The sequence below is a fragment of the Buceros rhinoceros genome, unplaced genomic scaffold, assembly GCF_000710305.1.
Source record: "Buceros rhinoceros silvestris isolate BGI_N320 unplaced genomic scaffold, ASM71030v1 scaffold39785, whole genome shotgun sequence".
Taxonomy (NCBI): domain Eukaryota; kingdom Metazoa; phylum Chordata; class Aves; order Bucerotiformes; family Bucerotidae; genus Buceros; species Buceros rhinoceros.
Window position 1 is genome coordinate 1 of NW_010413114.1, and position 17,963 is coordinate 17,963.

The 17,963-nt window shown below is 43.9% G+C and overlaps 1 protein-coding gene across 1 annotated transcript; it reads left to right on the forward strand.

The window, feature by feature from the left end:
• Positions 1-15,301: 15,301 nt before the first annotated feature.
• Positions 15,302-15,651, forward strand: LOC104493844 (MDS1 and EVI1 complex locus protein MDS1-like; the record flags this gene model as incomplete). The annotated part of the gene is made up of 1 exon (XM_010136599.1): positions 15,302-15,651. A coding segment is annotated over one exon (350 nt), but the record flags the coding sequence as incomplete, so codon positions are not given.
• Between the last annotated feature and the right edge of the window lie 2,312 nt (positions 15,652-17,963).

Sequence of the window (17,963 nt, forward strand, 5' to 3'; positions counted from 1 at the left end):
TTTGCGCAGATGAATGGACAACTACGAGCGGACGTTTGCTTCCCCCCCCGCCCGGCGTGGTGAGCCAGTGTGGGGTGAAGTTTGTAAGCGGCCGGAATCAGCCCGAACGAGATGTATTCTCCCTTGTCCTTTTCTCTCCCTTTCCCAGTCCGATTTTACCTTCAAGGGCATCTCTCTCATTAAACGTTCCTATTTCTATCGCTTACCTGTGTTATCAGATTCCTCGCCCAATTAGAGCCCTTATCGAAACCTTTAATGAGCATCAAAAGTTTTCTGTGTGTTTTGGCAGGATTCCCAGCCAAAACCAGTCCGTCGCATCCTTTCGGTACGGGGGAAAATGCCCTCCTTCTCAAACTGCGACAACCCCCTAGATGTATATACATATACAAGGAGATGTGTGTACCTGTGCTGGCTGAATGACAGTGGTAAATACCTGTGCAGTGAGTGCCACTGCTCCCTCCAATGCTCACCCTAAATAAAATCTGGCTTTTTCACATCAGGTGGGCTTTTGGCCACTGGTTTCAGTGGATGTGGACCACGTCCTTCTAGCTTGGCTCAAGTCCGATGGAGTCTCCTTGGTTTTGTTGGGAGCAAGGAGTGCTGCTGTTGTCTGAGCCAAGGCCTCTTTAATTGGGCATCTAATTTTGGCTGAAACTTCATGTGTATTTTGATGACCTAAACTAAATTTGCTGAATTACTTCCTAATCTTCAAAACTATTTTTGCTGCTTTACTGTAAGTAAATAACACCGCAGAAAAGCTGCTCTAAAGCAGGGAAGAATCACAGAGGGGGAGCTCTTATCAATATATTTCCTCAGAGGAAGCTTTATGTGGCACCTCTGGAATCAATAGGAGGTTTGTCTTCGATTTCAGGAGGAATATCTTGCTTTAAAAGAAGAATCAGACAAATCTTCTCCTCTCTGTATATTTGATATATGGCACAGGATGCGCAGTTTTCTCTGGCGTTTCCCAAGTTCATAATTTGTATTTCACCTTAATGCCACTTTGTGAATTTATTGGCAGCCAGAAGCACTCCATCAGGATTATAGAGTTTTGCCACCTTTTGGTGGTTATAACATTTTTTTAAAGGAGCCTTTAGTTATTTTTACTCAGGTGCCACATGGGTGGATCAGTACCTGCCTGCCATCGGAGCAAAGCCATATTTTTAAGAGGCTAGGAGAGTCTATCAAAATTCTGCTAGCACTTTCATGCATAGGGGGATATTTGGTTAAAGAGATGTTTATCTGGGAAAGTCATCATCTGGCTAGCAGCATACTGAATGTTTCTAAGCAGCTAACTTACGTATTCTAAACAAATTTGGTTTGGCTGCAGCTAGGGCTGCCCTGTGGAAATTCTCAACATACATTTGTTTGATTGAGCTGTCATTTTCAGTTGATCTGCTGATGATCTGTGTCACTTTGTTTAAATGTCCTGGTGGGTGTTTTTTTTTCATATACAGTGCAAAACCAGTCTGTTTCTGTGATGGATTAAACTGAGGTGAAATTCGAGAGTTACTCCTGTTTTCGATTTCTGTGCTCTGAGACAGGTGGGCTGGAATGACAAAGAACTTCACACACAAACACATTAAAACTAGAATGGAGTGGATGCCCTTATGATCTAAAACATCCGTAGATGTGTCAACTACCAAATGCTCCTGTTCAGAGAAGTTGCTGGGATTTGCACTTTAAACAACTGGTATTTATTTGGTCTATCCTGTTCAGCTAAAATACCTGGAGAAAACTGATGTTGAACTCTTCTCCTGCAAAATTCCCTGTGGGTGCACGAGTGCTGGTTTGGCCTCTGACAAGAGAACACAAGGTTAACCCCAAGATGAAGTCCCTGGTGAGCGGCAGGGAATGGAAGTGGGCTCTCCTTCATGGTGGGATTCTGCCAGCCCAGTCTGGGAACTGGGCAGCATCTCTGGTGGTCTCAGCTCTAGAGACATGCTTTTTGCAGGCACTTTCTAACAGACGAAAGCTCTTTTCAGAATGCAGCACTTGGTTCAGGATTTCTGGATTTTGTGAAATACTGCTCAAGCTTTGGGCTATTGGTTGTGCTTCCTCAAAGTTGGTGTGCATGAGATCCTTGGTATGCAAGATCCTACTGATCTCGGAGAGGAGTGGTGATTGCTACAGCAGGGAAAGCGGGATGACACGGTGTGAGGAGGGGCACAGCCATTTCTGAGCATAGGACCTGGGAAATGAATCCCATAGTTTGGCCCCTTCCTCCAGCTGCCGTTTCTGTAACTCCCATCCAGAACCCGCACTAAAATGCAGCTTTTCCCTGTACCCAACCTAGGCTCTTGTGCCAGGCTTGCCAGGTATCAGTCTTTGCTTTAGAGCACTTTGAAGGCTCACGTTGCTGATCTCCATCTTTTCCCATGTGTACTGTGGTCTGTACGGGAACCGCCAACCAACGCCCTGCAGAGCAGCAGGACTGTGACTTTGTGGGGAAACACTAAGGGAAGCGAAGTCCAGGCAACATGCTTATTTTATAGACTTGTCACTGATTTGGTTTGCGGCTATGGGTCAGCCGTGTTCACCCACGCGGCTGCGGTCTGCCCGTGGGTGAGATGGAGGCACAGTTGTGCATCTTTCAACATGTCTTCACAATAAGACCAGTATATTTTTTTTTCCTCTGACACTTTTGGAGTCATGAATGGCCTTATCTAACTTGCTGAATTAAGGTTCATGGGAGTGTGGAGAAGGTCAGCTAAATACCAGTTTGATGCCTGCTATGAAAAGTGGTCTAGGAAGAGCTGCTTTTATTTGACTTTAGCCTCTAATGAGCTTACCAGGGAAAGTTTAAAACGAAATTTGTTGCTTCTACTTCCTCAGAAAATCTCTTCTGTGAGCAGCAATTGCATTGCTGCTGCTTGAGCAAGTGCAGCCCGTGCTGCTCCTCCTGTTCTCTGCTCTCCTCTGCTCTCCTGGTACAGATGCTATGGTGAAGGGTATCTGATGAAAGATCCGTTCTGGCTTTGTTGAAGTGTAACAGTCGAGTTTGAAAATTTCTAAACATTTTTAGCTTTCTTTTGGAAAAAAGGAATTCAAGTTATTCTCGGAACAATGTCAGGAAAAACCACGTTATTTTCCTCGCACTAAAAAAATACTCATCAAGCCATTTTTGCTGAAGGATTCCATCACTTCCATGATTTAGGATGTGTCTCTATGTATATGTATAACATTATATTACATATACATTTTGTATATATACATTCTTGTCATTATAAACAGTACTTAAATCCACGTTCATAAACTTAAATAGATATATAGCTAAGTACTCTATAACAGAAGATTAGTCCGTAGTGACATAATAAGTAGAATTAAAGTATATAACAACTGTGTATTAGTTTGAGCTCATAGGGTCCTCTGAGATGCTCTGGGGTGGAGAGCGCTGCCAGGGCCGAGGTCTCTAATGGCACAGCGTCCAATTACACCAAGGCTGAATTTGCTCCATTAAGTGCTATGTATTTATTTGAGCTGTCATATATCAACCTGCACGTTAAAACAATCGAGCTTGTGAAGATTGCCAGTTTGGGGTGGGGGGGGTGGTGAAGGTTATTTTTCAAATTTGCTTCCAAGTTATTGGGATGAACCAGAAGCTTTCGGAGTTCTGATTTATTGCTCTCTGCTAGTAGCTCACCAGGACCCCGCTGCTTCTCCAAGATCAACAGCTTCATAGAAAGCGATACAAGGTGTATGGAACAAAGAGTGGAATAAATTACATTAGTAGTTAACTTTCTTTACAGTTAATACATATCAATAAATACCTAGAAAACATTTGCGGCTTTGACCAGGAAGCCGTGTAAAATAAACTGTAGTCCTACCCTTTTTCTTTCTTTCCTTTTTTTTCAAAGTCAAAATAGATCTAACTGATGTTAACTGTTTCACAGCAGGGGGCTCGTTCTGGTTTCACACTGGTGTCACTGTTGATTTTGGAGGGGGTATGTGATCAGAATAAAGACTGTCACTCTTCCCACCTTCCAACAGGCTACTGGTGCTACCAAAACACTTAGCATTTCCATACTGTCCTGTTTTGCATCTTCAAAGTGCTGGGGAGAGATGAGCTATTCGCCATGGGACTCATCTGAGGCAAATGAGATAATATGATCCCGTGGAAGAAACAGGAAACCCAAGAGGGAATGGGAGAATTTGTTACTGGATACTTTTGCAAAGCAACCGAATGCGCGGTGTCAGAGCTACTCGTTCCCAGTATAAGCAAAGGCTCCATGGTCTGATAGACCAGGGAGGCCAGAGCCCAGGAGGTCTTTCCTTTCAGTCCTGAGTGTGCTAAAATACCTTCTTGATCTTTTTGAACTAGCTGATCTTGAAAAACTGTGGTCTTCGGTCAAAAACTCCCCGATGATTTCCGTGTCTGTAATATCTCTGTCTGCGAAGCTTTGGCTTGTGTGGAGGTCTCCAAACACATGAGACAAGGGCATCATTGGCAATCAGACTCCTGGTCCCCCAGAGCTGCTAGGGAAAGGTTTTCCCTGTGAGAACAGCAATGCAGATGGATGTAACTAGTTTTGCTCATTTTCCTCTTAAAGAGGAAGAGGAGTGAACAGAGTGAGGTGTTACTCTATGTCCAAGTGAAGGGTATTTTTTTGGCTGAGGTTGAAAATACTTTTAAAGAGAGAGCAGACACCTTCTGTTGTTGGCTGGGGACAACCAGCAAGGGAGAGGAGCAAGAGTGGAAGACTTTTAGACACTGAAAACCTCACCTCAAAGCGGTCAACCCCCAGAGAACTTCCCTTCAGAGATGTGCTAGGTAAAAATACAGCCAGGCAAACGTGCTCGGAAATATTTCTAAATTGTGTGAGGAACAATTTTATAGGAAAGACATGACAACATGCTGGATTTGCCTGACTTCTGGAAACGCTTTTCCATTTAAAAGAAGTCTCTGATGGCTCAGCGAAACTCTAAGCTGTAATATCTGGGGTTTGGATTTTATTTTTAACTTCTCCGAATGTTTTTCTTTTCCCTGATTTTTTTCGTGACAACCTGGGGAAAAAAAATGAAGCAGTTCTGGGAAAAGTGGAGACAGAAATGGGGGAGAGTGAAGAAAAAGCGAAGGGTTTTCAGGATACAAGCAAACCTCTGTTTTTCAAACATCTTTCTGCAGCAGAGGATGCAGACAGGGCCTGGGGAGGTGGTCGCTGGCAGTGTGGCAGTGCAGCATCCTTCAGCTGGGTGAAGGAGTGCACGAGCACCGTGGTGATGGAAGGGTTGGGCTCTTATTTTATCTCCATATGGATGGTTTGGTTGCAAAAAGCCTGATGTTTCCCTCCGTTCTCTTATATGAAGGCCAAGGAAAATAATTGCTACAAATTCTTGTAGCTCATCACACTCTCATATATGCCACACTTTCTAGGAAAAATAAACTTTCTCAGAACAGCAATGGAGAAGTGTAAGTGCTTAACGGGTGGAGTTCGCTTTTGCCTCTGTCCTTGTTTAAAGACGCGCGCTGCCGTGGACTCTGGGGCTTTCTAGTAGGTTTTTCCTGGTTGTGCTTGGATGCCTGCAATGAAGGCTATCAGATTCTTGGACAAACCTTACCTGCATCAGCAGTGAAATTGTTTCGTTAAAGATGCTGGCAAAATCCCACTGGCTTCAAGATATTCCATAAATCCCAAGTTTGCTGGGGCAGACCTGCCTTCTGAAACGTGCTGGGAAACACAAATACATTTTATTGGTCATAAATACTTCTGTATTATATTATTTAAAATTAATACTTGATTATTTAAAATGTACAACTGGGACAGGCAGGATTTGGTTTGTCAGAACAAACTGTGGAAATGTTTGGTAGAATGGACAGCGTCTGGAGCAAAGGGAAAGTGGGATCGGTGGAGATGATCTAGATAAATCAGTTCAGAATGCTCTTTTGCTGGAAAAAATTGGAAGAAAATAGATTCTTGCACTATGAAAAAATGCTCAGTGAGATACTGATGAGAAGACCTTGTTAAAGCTATGCCAAGGACCTGGAAGGTCCTAGAGGTTTCATGGAGCCAAATGGGAACAAATTGTCATCCATGTCTTGGAATAATCCAAAATATTGCTGTCATGCAGGAGATGAAATAGATGATGAAATAGAACTGTCCCTAAGGGGCTTTTTTATTGGTAAAAAATATGATGACTTTACTTACCCAGACAAGTTGATATGAACATCTGCTCATGCCCTACAGAATGATGCAGAGTGCACTCACACATGTGACATGAAGGATAGTCGCTCTCAAGATTCATGATTTTCCAATTAGCTAAGTATGTCCTGCTTGCTACTGGTGACCTTGTGAAGATAAAACTACGGCACACGCTGCTGAGAAGTCACTGCAGGAAAAATTGTGGCCTTGTATCTCCTCAGAAACAAAAGCTGGAAGCTAGTCTTGCCAGACCTTGAGCTTTTGAAGTGGACAGTATTGTTGGATTAATTATTTGATACTTTTCCTAATTAGTTTATGTTATGAGTACTTCTGTTAGCGTTTCAAGGACTTAACTACAGTGTTTCATAGTGTCACTCAAAGATAATTAAGACTGTCTCACTGTAATTGCATAATTATAAAGCTGTCTGGCTGCTGGTACAAAACCTTCTGTCTCTGCTCTATAGCAACTCAGTTTTCCAAATGCAACTCCCCAAAACTCCACTCTTCCCCGAAATACTTACGTGTAGTGTGCAAAGGGGTACATTGTTGGTACCCGGCTGTGCCCCCTGGGTCTCCTCTGGTAATCCTGCAGCTCGCTGTCATCCCCAGCTGCCTTCTCCCTGCAGGCCCATGTCCTGCACTCTTCCAAAGGGGAATCCAGTCTGAGCATCCCTTTGGGATTCAGGCAGGGCAGGTCCTTCCAGGGTATTTTTTTGGTGTGATGGTGTGACTAAACAACTGTGAGAGAGGGGATGGGGTGGCCAAACCTTCACCAATTCTTTTTTTTTTTTAACCGATTGGTTCTTAGACTGGAATTGCTCATCTTCCCAAAGCTATCGTATGGCTCTTTGTAGGTTCGTGCTGAAGTAGCTTCTGGCAGGAAGGGGTTAAATTCCTCTTTATTCATAACACACTTTCGAAACAAAACTTCATGACCCGGCTTTTTTTCCTCCCTCTTTTTTTTTTTTTTTTTTAATCCCCCAACTGATTATACTTTGCTGCATTATAAGGGAGCAAATGCATTTGTGTCTCAGAACCGTGCTCTACCAGATCCTGACATGTTCAACATCTCCCGTGGCTCCCCAAACACATCAGGGATGTGGACCTCCCTCTGATTTCTCATTATGCCAAATAATGAAATGCGGAAATAATTCTAATCCTTTCTTCTGCTTGTGCTGTACCTCTGAAAATATGATAAACTCAATCCAATTAAAAGTCGTTACCTCTCCAAGGCTCAGTCTCTATCTATAACCTTTGTTTTATAATTCACTCTGTTATCTGTCTTCATTATAATTTGGTGGAATAGTCATCTTTTATTACTGCTTTCTGCTGGAAAGAGGCATGTGATTTCCAGTGGTACTTTGTGACACATCTCAGTTTAAAACAGTAAAGGTCTACTAATGAGTAAAGAGAAGTTCAGTTACACTGATTTGTTACATCACGATAAAGTTGCATTTGAGTTGATTATAATACTGGAGGTTCAAATGATTGTTTTGATTCAAAAATGTTCTTTTGTTTTTCACCATGTCAAGGACTGTTAAAGCGCGTTACCTTTTTCTTACTCCAGCCCATACAGATTTAGGTAAATTTTGTTCCCATTTAGCATTGTCTATATAGAAGTGGCTGATGTCACTAATTCACGTTTAACCTTCCTGTCCTCGGTTTTCTCCTAACCACGATGGCTTCTCCTGCCGTGTCAGTGTGAGAAGATATGTCATGTTTACCACTGTGGCAATCAAACAGCAAACAAAAGTTGGTTCCTCTAATCCCTTAGTGGTTACCGATACTCAGGGCTCAAAATTTCAAGGCAGATTATTTTTTTCCCCTTGGGTCTGCTCCATATAGAGAGTCACGACAGCCATTAGTGAGTATGTGTTAGCTGCGTCGGCCCCACGAGGCTGAGATATTTTACTTGATACAAATTTAAGCTATTAGCTAGAGTTTCAGGGTGCTTTGGGCTGCCTCCCAGCCGGTGTGGATCTCTACAGGTTCCTTTGCTAGCTGCCCATCTGGCCCTCAGCATTTCGAACATTACAGCTGGCATTTCCCTCTTGTCTTATCCCTGCTCTGTGTAATCCAGAAAAGATTTTTGAAAGTCAAATATATATTTATTCCATCAAGGAAACTTTATCAACCAGCACCAAATTTTATTGGCACTAGCTAGTGATATAATGGGTAGTTTAAACCCTGCTAACTGCGAATAATTTTTCAGCGGTGTTTACGATTGCAGCAGACCCTAACAGAGCAGAAGTACAGATAACATAAATATTTCTACCTGAGATGATTGTACTGGAACTATAAATAAAATCAGACTTAACTTGTAAATAAATTCAGTGTGTGCCAGCAACGTTTAGAATTCTTTGTTGCTGCATGTAATGCTGTGATTCATATGGAAAATGCACAGGAACACAAACAGCCAAATTTTGCTCTTCAGTTATGCAGGTGCAACTTCCCCTGACGTCAAGGAAAGCAGCTCCCATGGAAATGAAAGTAGAATTTGACCTGTAGGCTCTCAGTGCTAGACCCTAATTAAAAGCCAGCGTCTGGTCCGCATCAGAAGCTTTTGGCTGTGCTACTCAATTAGACACGACTGACACTAGACAGAGCACCAAACGCTACTAGTTATTGTAGGGGCTGGTAGTGAGGATTGCCAGAGACAGTGGGCAGGTCCCTACGCCTGTACTGTATGACTTTGCTGGTCTAGTACTAATACTTCACAGTGCTGGAGTTATCCTTTCTCCAAGGCCTGATGCTCCTGAGTGCATGTAACTTCGCTTCTCGCTTGCCTGCAGACAGATTTCTCCCAAGTGCTCAGTGCTTGGTGCTCATCCTACCATCAGGAGTCCACTTCTGCTGCCAGGATGAGCTGCTTGTTTCAGGGATGTTTTCTGCAGACACAATAATGTAAGAAGCAAAAGCTGCTTCGCATGCAAGGAAAGTTTTAAATTTGTCTTGTGAGTTGTCTGCACTGCTGTTACTGATGTGCATCTTGCCACGAGGCACAGACGGAAGCTACCAGCAGCCCTAAGCCCTTCGCTCAGGGCGCTCTAGTAATGATCCAGACTGAGCTCCCTTTCCATGTCACGTAGATAAGGCAGCCCATGGCACAGCCCCATCAGAATTTGGTGATTTCCACACTTTACCCCAAAGCACACTGTGCTCTGGCTGCCTGTCTTCTCCTGTGTTTGCCTGCCCAGCTTTTCCTGCAAATCTGTCTTCTGCCGGTGCCGCAGAAGGGTTTGCTCGGCGCAGGGAGCCTTTGCCAAGCATGCCGCGCAAATGCCCTCTGCAATCCGCAGCGTCACGAGCACGAAGGGAAAGCTGAAATCTGGGCACCGCATTTCCCTCTCATTTTGTTACATTAGTGTCAATCCCAGGAAATCAGAGCGACTTGGGCTAACTGTGGGACAGACACTGATCTCATTTATTCCTTGGTGGAAGTCTAAAGTAATTACTCTGTGTTTAACAGTTGCGTAAGAGAAATCAGAATCTGGCCTTTGGGGCCACCGCATGGGTGCTTTGGTCCCTCTTGCTCTCGTTGCGTGGTCCATGAGCGTGATTTTTAGGGTTGGACCTTTTGAGTGTGTTCAGGACAGCTTTGGTTTCCTCACACTTGTCTTAGGGTCAAGAAATACAAGCAGGCAAAATGCTTGCGTGTTTGAAGGCTAATGTTTGTGAAAGTAATTTTCCTTGGTAATTGAAATAACGATTCAAAACGGTTTCAAGTGCTGTTTTTATCTCTAAACTTGCTTGTAATCTCTTTTGTTGTACAAGCAAACTTTGTCTGTGAAATAGTTTTTCTCTCCCCTGTTAGTTTTATGGGTTTTGCCTAGCTGGGAATTACTACCTCTATTCTGGTTAGAATCTAATCTCATTTGATTAGGTCTGTCTGATGCTTTTCACAAGCCTGGGGCCTCCAGACTGTGTTACAATACAAATAATAATAAATAATCTTCATTAAGTCCAGCTCCACAGAACAGTTCTGAGAACAGGGAGTGGCACAAACCAGTTTCAGGTATGTTAGCTGATAAAATGTTCAAGTAGAGCGATGTAGCTCTTGGCTAGTGTCCCTTCTAAGCCTGGAGACAGTAACCCAATCTCTGCATGTTTCTAAAGCTGAGGAACCTTCTCTGCTTCTCCTCTAGAGGATGTAAAATGGGTCCCTGCTGAGCTGTGCCTACCTGGTGTGGGGCTGTCAGGTGGCTCACTTTTAGTTCCCTACTGGCTACATGCTCCTTTTGAAGCTAATGGGGTTTCTTCTCTTAATTTTCTCCTTTTCCTGACCTCCTGCGTTCGACGTGGATGTGTTTTGTAATCAATTGGTCCCTGCCTGTAACAGTTCCTTTTCTTTAATACTTGTTCAAACTGGAATTCAGATAAAGGTGTCCCATTTGTAGCAACAGGAACTGCCCACCTTCCTTTCAGATACCCCTGCAAATACTCCACCCCTATTTCTTCAGCGCTGAATAGAAATGCTGGGTCAAACTAATGCTCAAGGATCAAATTCAGGGCTTTGTGGTACATTCAGATCCACCCCGGCCTTACGCAGGAGCATGATGCGTTCCCCCAAAGCCTTCATTAATGTGTCCTCACCAAAGGCTCGGGTGTGGTCAACAGAGCCAGCAGAGCTCAAAGCTCCTGACATGATGGACTTCTCCCATTGAACAGAGCCAGGGACCCTCTGATGTCCAGCCTTTGGGGCAGGGGTCATCTTTGTCACCTTCGAGAAGCTGCAGGCATGAACCTGTGCGTATCTACTCATTGCAAAGAGTCACTTCCACATTTATCTCGACTCTTACTTTATCGTGCTCAGAAGATGATGGCATTAGAAGCACTTCTGAAGTAGGCCCTCTAGATGCTTTTACTTCCAGCCTACCTCTTTCATCCAGAGTAATCAGCTATCCAGCTTATGATGAAGTCACTGGTCACCACGTGCATGACTCCAAGTGAAGAGGACTGGATTCGTGTGCTTGTGGGTTTATCAGTCAATAGTTGCTTTGGGAATGTATATCCTCAGGCACAGATAGCCTGAAGAAAGGAAAATTGGGTAGTTGGTATGGATATGTTTCTGTTTGTTGGGGACGGCTTTGGGTCTGGACATATGGATGCAGATCCTTGAGATCCTTGGAGGCTTCGTGTGAACTTTGGATTGAAGACCACCCTGAAACACTTATACTTGTAACAGGCTGGCTTGTCTCCCTGATGTAAAATGCTGTCCTGTGGCATTTCAGCTGCAGAAAGGCACAGTTCCATGGAACGTGTGGCCCAGTTTGCTCTTGAAAACAGCGCACTTTTACCTCGTTAGCAGCCACAGCCAGTGGAAAGCATCTTGGGTTGTGTTCAGCAACCTCTGCCACCCTCAGTGGTTAGTGCCTCCTACCTAATTGCTCTTGGAAAGGAAGAGCATGCTGCAATACTAAGAACCATCCAAATGGAAGGAAGTCCTCTCCTCCCAGCCACGCACAGAAGCCCTCTTGGTCTCAAAATGACCCCAGGCCCCATGGTTACAGCAGTAGCTTTGACACATAGCTGTCCTGTCCTCATCAGGCACATACCCAGCACACAGCCACGTGGACTGTTTCCTGCTGTCATGCAAGCCATGTCAAAAGTGCAAATGCAGGTGTCCACCCTGGTCTTTTAGTAGCAATTAACCTTTCCTCCTCGGTTTCCTTTGAAGCTTACTCATGTTTTTATTGTAAAGTAGCGGTGAAGAATTTTATGGAGGCAAATTTCTAAGCTTCCACATTACCAGATCTCATCTGTTCCCTTATCAGGGGCCTCATTTTTTATTTCGTGCCATTTCTAGTGGGGATAATTATTGAACTTTAAAGAAGCCATCTTGAATTTCAAAACTGTGGTGCTGTCTGCGTGGATGATTTGCAGTTCATGGGGAAAATGAAGCTTATCAGCACAGTTCCTGGGTCTAATTCCAACCTTACAAAGATTTTATATCGGTCAATATCCTACAGTTTTGCTGGAATTTCCTCTGATCTTGTGGGTGTAAATTTTAAGAGGAATGGTCCCACACCCTTTGTAAATTAAGACCATTGGTTTACGTGCGTTGATTTTAACGTAGCTCCTTCTATCTTAAAGTTCACAAATATGTCCTAATAGTCTTCCCGTCTCTTGGTCAGTCATAATTCAACTTCTTGTTTATTTTGAGGTTTTAAAATACATTTAGAATACATTGCTATTTCAGGCAGAATAACATCTCGGTAATCCATTTTACCCACGGTGTTAGGGCTTTGGGGTGCACAGGCGTATTATATTTTTCCAGAGCTTTCAAACTGAAAGCCTGTGTTTAACGGCTATATTGGGTGTGGCTGCTGGAAATCAAAGGAGGCACAATAGACCCAGCAAACGGACTTGTCTCCCTGCCAGGCTTCCAGAGGCCAATTTATCAGCTGCAGGTTTGACCCTATATGGCTAAAACCGAGCGCAGCCGGAGCGATTGAGATAAGTATAACTGAGGCCTTTGAGTCTGCGAGAGAGAAATTAAACTGGACTGTCCCTGGGGGAGAGGAAACATCTGTAAAGCTGTGCTCACTCAGTGTTTAAGGCTCAGCTCGTGGGCAGGCACTGCTGGCGAGTGGGACTGGGGAAGATAGCCCTGTGGGGAAAGGCACTGAGCAGGTCGCTGCTTGCTGTGACTGTGATGATTTAGCTGAGCTGCTTTGTTTGGTGGAGGAGAGTCGAGCATGGCCATGGGGCACAGGGAGAGCTTTGGTTTTGTGGAGCACTGCTTGGTGGGATGGGGACAACAGCAGGGACTGTGTGAGATGGACTTTTTAAAGAGTTTGAGTGTCAGGCACCCAGCTGTCGTGGAAAATCAGTAGGATTTAGATGCCTGGAGTTTTTAACTGCTCTCCCCCGCCTTCTAGTGAGCCATGTGCTTATCATCATCCAGATCACTTTCCTTGTATGATTTTTTTTTTTTTTTTTTTTGCTTCCTGCACTACATGGGTTAAGTTGGGTGGGTTTTTTTTCCCCTGTTTCAAAAACAGCTGAAGTCTTTTAGGCAGGTCTGCAATCTAAACAGTTGAGGGAAGACATCTGAATGGGAGCAAGTCTGCCCTGGGTGGACACAGCGTCACTGCTGGCCTGTGAATTCAGGGAGAACATCAGAGTTTTGGGGGTGCTCAGAATACACCAACCACTCATCAATGCAACCTCTCTCACCCATCCCACCATGCTGGAGCGGAGCTGTGTTTGGAGGCAGGAGCAATGCCACAGTGGAACAGAGGTGGCTGCTAACACGGTTGTCTCAGTGCAGGGCAAAGTGAATGGTGGCATCCAGGTGGAGCTGTGTCTCTACTCTTTTCACGTATCCTGTCCTGTCCCTTGGAGTGCAGGTTGAGCTTTGCTGTGGGCAGAAAAGCATGGTCATGGGCTCGTAGGTGTTTGGTGCAGAGCAAGCGCTCTGCTCCACTGCTTTCATGAGCCCTTGAGCATCTTTGCCAAACTCAGCGCTGCTGAGCTATGACAGGCAAGGTTTCTGAAGCATAAGCAGTGGAAAATCCCCTTTGTCCTTCTCAGCTAAATAGTAGAGCCAGTCAAGATTTTCTACTTCTCAGAGGACCAGGTATTAGAAAAGTGACAAACTAATCAATATTGGGTTTAATTGTTAAAGTGAGGGAGAGTCTGCCAAACCAGAGACTGAGGGAACGGGTAGCTGAACTTTCTTGTGACATATATGAGGTCATAGCCAGTGCCACATAAAAGAAAGAAAAACAGTTCATGGCTGTGAATAAATTGCTCACAGATGAAGAATCCGGTTTGCCAGTCATGTGATGGGAGCAATCTATTCAAATGATTTGTTACGTCCCAGTGTTTGTCTTAGGCAGTACCAGAAGCATGAAAGTACAGATATAAAACTGTGAGATAATATGTAACAAAGATGTGAGAGATAATGGGCTATGACCAGTTTCCAGTGGAAAAGGCATACGGTGCTAATCTACCATGGATAGTTTCTTAAATGAGCAAGAAATTGAAAGAACATTTTAAAGTTTCCTGTTTCTTCACTGAAACAGAGTCCTTCTGAGCACCAAGTCCAGCGTAACACTTTAATTTCTGAGCCAAGTGTATTATGCAAATATCCTCCCACTCAGATCTTAAATGCCTGATCTCTCAATTTCATTCCTTGGGGAATAGTGTTCTCACCTCCCCTTTAGGTTAGAATTAAGTAGAATGAGGTCTGATGTTAGAAAAAGTACTGAAACATTAATAAAGTTAAACTAATGTAAATAATTGAGAAGTTCTTTGGTTACTTTGTCTTTTTGCTCCTTTTTCACATATTAGTGGGTTGATTACAATATTGCTGGTGCAGCTAAAGCCCCTCCTGAAGTCTCTCGGAGTTTTTTTGACTAAGGAATTTACAATCTGCCCTCCATTTTGAGCTGTCAAAAATAGCGAGTTTTGCTTTTTTTTTTTTCTGTTTGCTGGCTAAGCCCCAGAGACGAAGTTGTTTTTTTTTTTTTTAAATGTGTTTTGGATCTGGCCCAGATTATTTTTTTTTCTTTTTTGCAACTGTAAGAAGAGAAGGTTCATGTTCTCTATAAGGTGCTGTTTGGATCCTGAACTTATTTTAGACCACTGCGTTTCTTGGAGGTCAGTAGTGAGACACTGATTTACATCATCTGAAGTTCTTGCCAAGAGTTGTGTGGTAGGCTGGATCCTTTCCTCCAAAGATTAATTGGAGGCCATCAAACTTAATTTTGGCTACTTTAGGTTCAATCTGTCTCTCTGAAAGACCAGTAAAGCTTTCCTGCTTTTCACGTCACTTAGATTTCAGTTGTAACGTATGATGCTGGCTTTCAACCCTAATTTCAAAGAATATGTAACGCGAAGCGCTATGTCTCCACCGGATTGGACTATAGGGTGTGCCTGCATATACATCTGTATGTAATTCCCCTGCTTGTGTTCAATGATGTAAACCACTTTTGATGTCTGGTATATTGAGAAACACTGCGTATCCCCAGGCCTACAACAGGGGAAAGGCTCAGCTCCTTCCAGGGCAAGGCTCTGCTGCAGGACTAGTGATTGATGAAGGTGCCGCCCGCCTACCAAACTGTCCTCTTCATTTCATCTGCAGGCTGAGAATGTTTCATATGCAAAAACCTGTCAGGATATTTCAAATCCTACTGTTTGTCTTTATTTTCCAGGCGATGAATGTTTGTACGAGAGCTTTCCTGAACTTCCTTTGGGAGAAGTGCCAGAAGCTGATGCAGAGACTGCAAATGTCCACTGTCCAACGTCCATCAGCATTCAGGAACCGTCTTCTCCAGCAACCTCCAGCGAAGCTTTCACACCAAAGGAGAGCTCTCCTTACAAGGCTCCAATATACATTCCCGATGACATTCCCATTCCTTCAGAGTTTGAGCTCCGAGAATCCAACATTCCTGGAGCAGGATTAGGGATATGGACCAAAAGGAAGATTGAAGCAGGGGAAAAATTTGGCCCTTTTGTAGGAGAGCAGCGGCCACACCTTAAAGATCCCAGTTACGGTTGGGAGGTAAGACACCGTACATTCTTTCAGTCTGTTGAACTCTCTTGTGTGTCTACAAACACAGAAGTATTTGCAGAATTTGAGTCCTACCCTGCAACAGCCAGGGGATATTTGTGCGCAGGAAGATGGCTTTGTTGGCCTTTCAGGCCTTTTTGGATGGAAACAAGTGTAGATTAAAAAAGAAAAAAAAAAAAGGCAGGAATTATTGTTGCTCTTCATATATGAAAACTGTCCAGGTGGATATTAGCAGGTGATGCCTCTTTAGGGGAAGGAAAGGAAGAAGTTGCATTGTGGAACATTTCTGGACAGTCCTGCAGTATGTCTGTGGGTGAGGGATTTACAAATGACACTGCACTGTCTGTTAGAAAAGAAAGTGGGTGCTGCTTTCAGGGTTGTGAGTTGCCACTTTGTGTTGACAATGATTAGAACAGCCCCAAAATCTAGTACTGTGCGGCTAAAATGCTAGTATTGTGTGACTTAAAAATGCTATTGCAGAACCTTGTGCTTCTTGGGGCCTCTGAAAGCTGGGGGTTCCATCCTGCTTCCTTTTTAACCTAGTGGGAATATCGCCGTTTGTTCGGCGCAGCATGTTTGGATGCTGGTGTCACACCTAGCACACATGGGGATGATGTGACTTGCGTTACTTCTGCAGGTGCTCTGAGAAATGTTGCTTTTCCTGAAGGAGCTCAAGGCCTTCTTTGGTGCAGGTACAGCGGCTGCCTCTTGTTTTCCTTGCCTTTGGGGGCAATGTGTGTTCCTTGCTGTGATAACACTGTGAGCTGGCTGAGCTGCAGATCCATGGTCGGGTCAGGGCTTTAGACTTCAAGTTGTGTTATGGCTTAACAAATGTTCTTGCATGGTTTTATTCATAGTTTTAACAATGTGCTGTAGAAACAGAGTGCAATCTCAGCCTTCCATCTGTACGTTTCCTTTGGTTTCTGATAAGGGGAGAAGTGCAGAGTTTGCACGGCTCTCCAGGGACACGCCTGACCTCTGGAGAGATGGGAGGCTCATTTTCCCAGGAAAAGTGGAGTTTTGTTGCGGAGCAGAGCCTTGCAGATATGGTGGAAAATAGAGGTTTGATTTGCTCTTGACTGTCCATAAATACTCGGTGAGTTCACTCCAAACTTTCCATCCAGTTGTTTAAACTCTTGTGAGACCTGTGACAATATGACAGAGTAGTGTCAGGAGTAATTACAGACTTGGCAGCACTCTATTGAATTAACAGGCCCTGATGCAATATAATTGCTCATGAGAAATCTTTGTTATTTGAAAAAGGCACCAGGAAACCATAAAATCTGACCTCTAACCATACCACAATTAAACTCGGATATTGATAACAGAAATTGGAGCAAAACTGATGAGACATGACTCTATTTGCAGGTTTAACATATTCCCAAACTAGGGTATTTTAGACTGGATCCTCAGGTGGTGTAGTGCAGGATAGCCCCACTAAAACTTAGGGAAACACACCTTGGTTTTCACACCCTTCTATGGTGGTAATATGCTGCAATATTAGAGACCAGTTTTCCTGCTTAAAATATTCAGCATTTTTGGGTCTAGGATATCCAGACAAGAAATGCCTATCTTGACAGCGCTGGAAGCCCAGCCGGCAGATTGAATCCCCTTCAACCTGCAGGATTCGTGCTGTTATGTATTTGGGACAGCTGAGGAGAAGCTATTGAAAACTGTCGGAGCAAAATCACACAAAATCGACAGTAGAGTCCCTCTGCAATTTGGCCACTTGTCCAGAAGTGCTCTGCAGTGCTCAGGGGAGCTTGAAACAGAGTATTTTACCGACAAGTGGGCTAAGTACATTTATCGTAATTGAAGGGAGACAAAGAAATGGTTGTCAGAGTTTACACAATGAGTAAAATGGTGTGTAGTGGAGGTTAAGGCTAAAGGACAGATGGACAAGATCTTACCAGTGCCCACCCCAGCCCAGCTTCTCCTCATCACACTGCTCTGGAAATCACCGCATCCTTGGAGCTATGCCTCAGGATAAATGCAGAAAGAAACTGGTTACTGGTGTGTGGGCTCAGGCAGTGTCAAAGGAAGAGTGGCATGATGAGGGAAAGGTATAATTTATTAAGGTTCGAGCATGGTCTTGGGAATTTAAGCTTTTCTGGTGTCGGTTTTTCTGCCTGAATGGTACTTGTGCGAAACAGGGCATTTATTCTGCCAGGTGCCAGTGAGTCAGTTAACAAATGGGGGGTTCAGTCTGCTGTTGTGGATATCTCTGCTCTTGGTGAAATTTCATTATTGTAGTTTAAATGGAGGAAGGATGGAACCAAAGTTTCTGTATGGTACTGACTGTG